Source organism: Pezoporus flaviventris, unplaced genomic scaffold (assembly GCF_033815535.1).
Source record: "Pezoporus flaviventris isolate CSIRO_AGI_PZ_B2104156 unplaced genomic scaffold, CSIRO_AGI_Pfla_v1 ptg000036l, whole genome shotgun sequence".
Lineage (NCBI taxonomy): Eukaryota > Metazoa > Chordata > Aves > Psittaciformes > Psittacidae > Pezoporus > Pezoporus flaviventris.
Window position 1 is genome coordinate 19,419,505 of NW_026892584.1, and position 7,456 is coordinate 19,426,960.

A 7,456-nucleotide genomic window follows, 5' to 3' on the forward strand; every position below is an offset into this window, starting at 1 on the left:
ATGACTATACATGACATGAGTACTTTCTTATTTAGACAATTTGTCAGACAAGTCCACAGGTTGCTGTTATACATGTAATGGATAATGGAAATGCAAATAATTATGTTCTTCATAAACCTTTCACTGTTGCACTAACCAGAGAACATCACATTGATTCTTATTACTTCTATTTTGAAAAGAACTCAGGGCTCAAAGTAAGGATAGAAAATCATAGTTCCAGAAACTGTACATGTAAGTTTGAGATATAACAAAGTCCTTTGAGCTTTCCAGGCACTTAAAATGTATGTTGACATCATGAAAGGAAGTCTCCCACTGACACGATTCTTTTTTCCCCCAAACTCACTAAGGTCTAAAATTCATTAAACTTTTTCAAGTCCAAGGCCAAGTATCCTGTATGTAAATACAGTTGGGGGATGCATGAGGTTACTGTTAAAAAAGGAGAGGCCAGCTATTTTAGAATGAGATGCAACTCCTGTAAAAGCATGAACTCCTGAAAGTGTTTAACTTTAAACCATATTTAAAATAAAAGTAATTTCATAACAGTGCTTACATGTTTGTAGCATTCATTTATAGTATTTCCCCTCCATGTCTCCACAGCTGGGCTGTCAGTAGTAAATAGAATTTATCACACACAGCAAACACTGACTAACTGTTCATTAATAGGCCATTTTTTTTTATATGATCAGAATTTAATTCCTTTTTATTTACTGGTGCTAAAAGCTCAGATAAGTGGGGTTTCTGTCTGAGCACTAGAGAACAGCTTTGCTTTGTAAATTCTTACATTTGTCTATGAACCAAATTCTTCTTTCCCTAATAATTTCAATCACAGGCTTTCTCTCTCTGTTTGGTTTGCTAAACAGAATTATCATCATTAGCTTCTTAGCATATTTCCTGTCCTCTCTCCTTCTGCGCATGCATTACTGCTTCCTTTACTGGTATGGTTTCTCCCATTTTCATATCCATCTTCAAACAGATACTTTGTGGTCCATATGAGAGGCACTCAGTTGTCAGGGTCATTGGATAAATACTACAGTCCTCTTAAAAGAAACAACCTTTCTTATTAGTTATGGTGTTTCTGCAGCACAAATGCAGGAAATGTGAGAACCAGATTTTAGGAAAATGCAGCCAAATTTTAGAGAAAACCAGTGATTATTCAGTCTTACCAGTAACTTGCAACAGTGTGGGAAGAAAACAATCCAGATTATTGAATGCTTCTTTACAGACTCTTGGTTGAGAGGGATGAAAAATCCACCAATTTCTGTGCAGAGGTATTCACTGATCTTCTCTCATTTGACACTTTCCTAAGTCAAAGATTTGGGGATCCAACTAGGCAACCTACCCAATATCATGTGAATCAGAGACCATCTGCACACTACAACTGAAGAGATGGCAAACCTTGGGGTGTCTAAAACACACAGATGTCCTCTGCACAGATGAAGCGTGGTTCCATCTATTCAGAAAACACATCATTAAGGCAACACAGAATTAGTTCACAAGAGAGGTGCAAAGAAAATAAAAGATTACATTGTTTACGGTGGCCTGAGCAGTTCTGCTTTTGAAAGAGACTGATTTTACTAGTAGTAGGGGCATTATGATCAGAATGACTAGAATGTTGCTTTTAAATAAGATTAATTGAGCAAAATGAACAGCAGGTAGGAAGCTATACTTGATCTTTATGGAAATATGTAGAATACATTTTATGCTTTTCCACCAGAGAACAGTCGATTCCAGTTGGTGCCAATGTTGTGTGAAATTGTTTGGTGGTGTCTCAGGTACAGTCTTCAAGGGTATCTGTAAAATGAAAAATATTTCAAACACAGTGTAGTAGTCTATAAGAATAAAATATGTGGATCGATTATAATCAGGGATTTACTTGAGATACTTAATTCTGGTGCTGTTTAGAGATGCTTTGTATGAAGGTTTGGTGTCTTTCCTAGCTTAAGCACAGTATCAGGCTCAGAATTCTCTGAAATAGCTATGCACTTCATTTCTCCTGAGTGATTCTCACGCCTGCAATCGAGGGACAATAAGGATGCAATTTTAAGTCCTACGCTTTCCAAGGACAAGCAGTTCTAACAGGTAAGGTTACTGCCGTATGACACCGGTGTTTTGTGAGCGGCAGAAAGCACAGTCGCTGCAAAGCAGAGCAGCCCCTGGGACTCCCCCGGGCAGCCAGGCGTTCGTGGCCGGAGGGGCCGCGGTGTTCGGCTTTTCAAGCCAGGAGCCGAGGGGCAGCACCCGTCTCCCGCGAGGCCGCTCTCCCGGGCCAGGGAGTGCCCGTGCCGCCGGGAGAGCGCCAGGCTGTGCTCCGGCGGGCGGGCGGGGCAGCGGGGGCCCGTCCCGACTGCTGCGGCCAGCGAGAGGCACTCGGTTGCACGACAAGCCTCGTGCCGGCTGGGGCAGCTCTACCTCCGCCCTCCCTCCTCCTCCTCCTCCTCCATTTATTTCGTTTTATCACATTTATTTATTTGCATTCATCGGAATAATAAAAATGAGAAAATCCGAGCGCTGCTTTTGGCTGCTCTCCACCAACCTGTCAGTGACGCAAGCGGAGGGTACTTAAAGGCAGATTAGAGGCAGCAAGACACTAAAAGCCAGCCTTCCTCCCACCACGCAGCGGGTCCGTCGCGCCGCGCCGCCCCACGAACCGAGCGGGCCGGGCCGGTGGCGGCCGCCGCGGGGCCCCGAGCCCAGCCCAGTCCAGCCGAGGCCAGCCCGGCCCAGCCGAGCCGAGTCGGGAGCCCTCGGCACGGCTGCCGCCTCCAGCAGCCTTTCCGCCACGGGACTGCGGGCGGTAGAGAGGCGTTTCTCTTTTGTTTGATCTTCCTCAAAAAGAGGCGGGGGGAAAAGGAAGGAAGAAGTGAAGAGATCCCCTCCGCTTCCCAAAGTCTTTGTCTCCGGATGAACAGCGATGGGGGAATGGACTATTCTAGAGAGGCTACTGGAAGCTGCCGTGCAGCAGCATTCTACTATGATCGGGAGGTAAGGCGGCGGGGAGCAATGGGGCCACGGGCGGGATCCCCCCGTATCAGGGCTGGGCGGCGGCACACGCGGGTCGCTGCTGTGGGGTGCACCCTTCGCGCGGGGCTCCTGCGGTGTGCGCCTTGCGTGTGTGTATCTATGTCTGCAGCACAGGCCACCGGGGCCTAGGGACAACGCGAATGCCGCCGTCCTTGTCCCCACGGTGCAGCGGGCGGGCATCGGGGAGACCCTGCTGCCGTCGGCGTCCCGCGGCCAGAGCGACCCCCTGCCGCTCCCTCCTGTGTTTTCGGGCCCCCCCACCGCCGCCCTTGCGGTTGATTTTTCTCCGGCGGGAGGTCGGGGCGGGCGGCAGAGCTGACTCCCGCCCCAGATTTTTGCCAGCGCGGACTCGCACGGGCGCACACGACTGCGCCGAGGCGATGCTACAGCGGGCTGCACGCCTCCTGAGCGGCAGCGGGGCTGCCGCCGCCGGTGTGACGAGCTGGGCCTGGGCGCCGCGAGCCGAGCCCGGTCAGCACTGGACAGCTCCCGCCGGCGGCGAGCACTGACGGGCTTCTCTGTTCCAGGATCCTGCTGACCGTGGTGGTGATCTTCAGGATACTCATTGTGGCCATTGTAGGGGAGACGGTGTACGATGACGAGCAAACTATGTTTGTGTGTAACACGCTGCAGCCAGGCTGCAACCAGGCTTGTTACGACCAGGCTTTCCCTATTTCTCACATAAGGTACTGGGTGTTCCAGATCATCATGGTATGCACTCCCAGCCTTTGCTTCATAACATACTCCGTTCACCAGTCTGCTAAGCAGAGGGAACGTAGGTACTCCACTGTCTTCCTCACCTTGGAGAGGGACCAGGATTCCATGAAGCGTGAGGACAGTAAGAAAATCAAGAACACGATTGTCAATGGGGTGCTGCAGAACACTGAGAACTCCACCAAAGAGGCAGAACCAGACTGCTTAGAAGTGAAGGAAATCCCCAATCCTGCTATCAGAACTACAAAGTCAAAGATGAGGAGGCAAGAAGGCATTTCTCGATTTTATATCATCCAAGTGGTCTTTCGAAATGCCCTAGAGATTGGATTCTTAGTGGGACAGTATTTTCTGTATGGATTCAATGTCCCTTCCATGTATGAATGTGACAGATACCCTTGCATTAAAGAAGTAGAGTGCTATGTCTCTAGACCCACTGAGAAGACTGTATTCTTGGTATTCATGTTTGCTGTCAGTGGGATTTGTGTGGTGCTCAATTTGGCAGAACTGAACCACTTGGGCTGGAGAAAGATCAAAATGGCAGTGAGAGGAGTACAGGCAAAAAGGAAATCCATATACGAAATCAGAAATAAGGATCTGCCAAGAATGAGTATGCCCAACTTTGGCAGGACTCAGTCAAGTGACTCAGCTTATGTGTGAGGTTGTGACAGAACTGAAACACTGTGCCAGGTGGAACAGACCCAGATACCATTAGAGAAAGGTACATTGCTTAGGCAAGCATTTTATCAAACCACCAAGAAAGCCATTAAGGTATTGGATCCGCACTTACTGAACTAGCTGCAGAATGCAGTGCTATGTAAAAGACTGAAAAAACTGCTATAAACCCATGCTTGATCTAGCCTTACAGCACAGCTACTATTATTCCTACTTTTCTTTCTAATGACTGACAGCGTTACGTGTCGGTGGAACAGCTTTTTGGTCGTTGTTAGGATAAGTTTACAGTTTGGACTGTCTGACTAATTGTTGTAAATGTGTAGAATGTTCATATTAAAAATCTGCAAGGATACTCTATGTGGGGTGGGGTAGGGGAAACTGTTGCAATGTGCAGATGTAAGCATGATTTAAAAGGAGGATAATCGCACTGTAAGGAGCCTGACCACAGCTCAATAAGGATATCTGCGTTCACCTATCTCACAGATGTCTTATTTTGCTTGTCTAAATCACAGAGTTTATTCCTGGTGTGTATTATTAGCTATTTTCTATCATAGTTTGTGCATCAATTAGTTATGCTAAACAATAAACGCTGAATATAATTTTGCCATTTTATTTGTTTGCCTGTCCACACACACACCAGAGACCTTAATCATCTTACATTAGTTGTGATCTGCAGAATATATCAGTACATTTCAGTTTATTCCCTAATATGTGCATGAATAAAATGGAGTTGGTTTATGCCAACCAAGTTATGTATTTACCTACGATCAGCTATGACACACATACCAAAGGAACAGAGTTCATTGCTTTTAACTGTGAATATATCACTTTCTCTCTGCTCTTATTTATATATAAGTGCCATACTTGAAACACCTAACTCTGTACTTAATCAAAAGGTTGTCTTGGGATACCAGCTGGAATAAAGTGATTTTATACTCTCCTTTGTTTATTTTATGCTATTTGTTTAGTCATTGCAATGGTGTAAAAAGCAGCTAAAATCTCTATTGATAAATAAAGTACTTGGCTTTTTTTGTAAGCCAGAGAGATTTGTTCTTCTTTATTCTTGTATACAATTGTAGAAACATACAAGGTCAAAATCGTTTACTTACAACAATTATTCTCCAGGGTTTAAAGTGTCTTGTTGATATTCTAAAGTCTAAGTAAGTGACAAAACCTGGGGTTTCAGGACTATTCGTTATGTCTGTTCTCCTCCTTAAGCAAGCTTTCTCTGTCCTTAAAGCCTGATCCAAAGCCCACTGACACCAACAGCCTTCTTTCTGCTGACACTAAGGGCAACACAGTTGGCTGCCAAGGTCACTCTGGGAATATCTAGAATGCATTTACCTATACATGAAACAATTACAGCATTTCGTCAGGGAATCCAAATAATAACCTCAGCTTTTCTGCCTTACAACTGGTTCAAAAAATACACTGTCCGTGTCTCGTCAACTTACTGATAAGCCACTGGGACAGTCACAGATTAATCAATTTTATCAGCAACCATTTTAATATAGAATGCTAAGTCTAATTTAAGGACCATCTTTTTATTTCTATTACAATCAACAGAAAATTTCCCACTGGCAACAGTAGGAATTGGATCAGGATTAAAAAACTGTACAAGTGCCTTCCTAACTAAACAGTATCTGCCTTTTAAAGGAAAGGGCCAAAATGGTGCTGGAAAATTTGGGGCTCCTTTATAACATAAGAAAGAGGCAGGGGCTCAAAGTCACAAATGGTCCTTTGATTGTATTTTATTTAAAGTCTGAAAATGGATTTTGTGTATTTTGGCTTGGAGATAATGCATATAAACCTTTTCCTCTTGGCTTACAGTAAATTCCTTAACATTCCATTCTTGTGGTTTGCCAGCATTGTCATTTAAAAGAAACGTCAATTAGTTCTTAGATAGTTTATTCATTATCACTTTCATCTGTGGTATTTTTTTTCTTCCAATGTGAAACATAAAAGGACTTTGAGATGTATCATGTTTTTAAAGATTTTAAGAATATTTTTCTCATGTATAAAATGAATAGTTTTTCCAATTTGCTTGTAGAAACCTATAAAGATGGATTTCTCAGATGATTCTTTGTGATATAAATGCACACTGGGTTTGCTAGTTGACTGCATGCTCACTGGAAAACTGCATGTTATTTTTAGAAGGACAACATGGCAGCTAAAATCTCCATCTGCAATATAACAAGCTTCTGAAGATTATTATTTGACACACAAATCCAAGTCTCATTTTCATTTTGCAGAGTTCTAGAATGGTTTTCAAAATCTCCCTTTGAATAGATATTGAAAGGAAAAACATTGTTTGACAGTCATAAGCATCTCTTTAATATCGAAGAAATGGAAGATCATGTGCAGAGGGCTTGATCCAGTGCCAATTAAAGTTGAAGGAAAAAACCTCATATTGGATTCACTGGGCTATGGTTCAGATTCAGGATTATTTCCTGATAGGCAGGAGCTCTATTGCAAGTTAGTTCCAGTGGCTGCATAGCAGTGTTCAGTGAAACTCAAGTGAAAGTGCATGTGTTGAAAGCTGTAAAGTTTCAATATCGTAAAACTGTTTAGGTAAGACCAAGAAAGTATTCTTTCTTGTTTTTTAATAGTGCCAATGATTCAGTTTATTCAGTTATTTGTATGCAGTTGCACATTTTGGACTCTGGTAAGTTAAAATTCTTCAGAATTTTCCAAGGAGAAATATATCAGGAAATACAAATATTAGTTTATGTAAGAGGATCAGTGATAAAGTAGGCAAAGACTCATTTTGATAAACAGAAATACCATTTTCATATTTACACTAATTAGTATAAGGGGTTTAATATTTCAGTAGAGAAATTAAATGGTATAAAGAGATCACTTTTTTTAACCTTCCTTTTCAATTGTTATTTTTCATTTCTCACCAACTACTTTTTTGTCATGGCCAAGGAAATTATTGCAAACACATTTTTTGTCAAGAGATCATGTGAGAGTCATATGATTAATGCTAATGCTCTGTTTGCACAAAGCTGACTATTCATTTACAGAATAAATGCTTCTAAATTGTCAC

At 43.0% G+C, this 7,456-nt stretch overlaps 1 protein-coding gene across 2 annotated transcripts; it reads left to right on the top strand.

Moving 5' to 3' along the window:
• The first annotated feature begins 1,850 nt into the window (after positions 1-1,850).
• On the top strand, positions 1,851-5,443 carry GJD2 (gap junction protein delta 2). Of its 2 annotated transcripts, none has more exons than XM_061463426.1 (2): positions 1,851-2,982; positions 3,708-5,443. In XM_061463426.1, the coding sequence occupies exons 1-2, from the start codon at positions 2,912-2,914 to the stop codon at positions 4,390-4,392; spliced, it is 756 nt and encodes a 251-aa protein (XP_061319410.1). In that variant the 5' UTR covers positions 1,851-2,911; the 3' UTR covers positions 4,393-5,443. The 2 variants fall into 2 exon arrangements, with proteins under 2 accessions (XP_061319410.1, XP_061319409.1); XM_061463425.1 differs by having other exon boundaries at positions 2,679-2,982; positions 3,549-5,443.
• Positions 5,444-7,456: the final 2,013 nt, after the last annotated feature.

Coding starts and splice junctions, on each gene's coding strand:
- GJD2 (XM_061463425.1), top strand. CDS start 2,912: ATGGGGGAATGGACTATTCTAGAGAGGCTACTGGAAGCTGCCGTGCAG. Junction 2,983..3,548: donor CATTCTACTATGATCGGGAG/GTAAGGCGGCGG, acceptor TCTCTGTTCCAG/GATCCTGCTGACCGTGGTGG.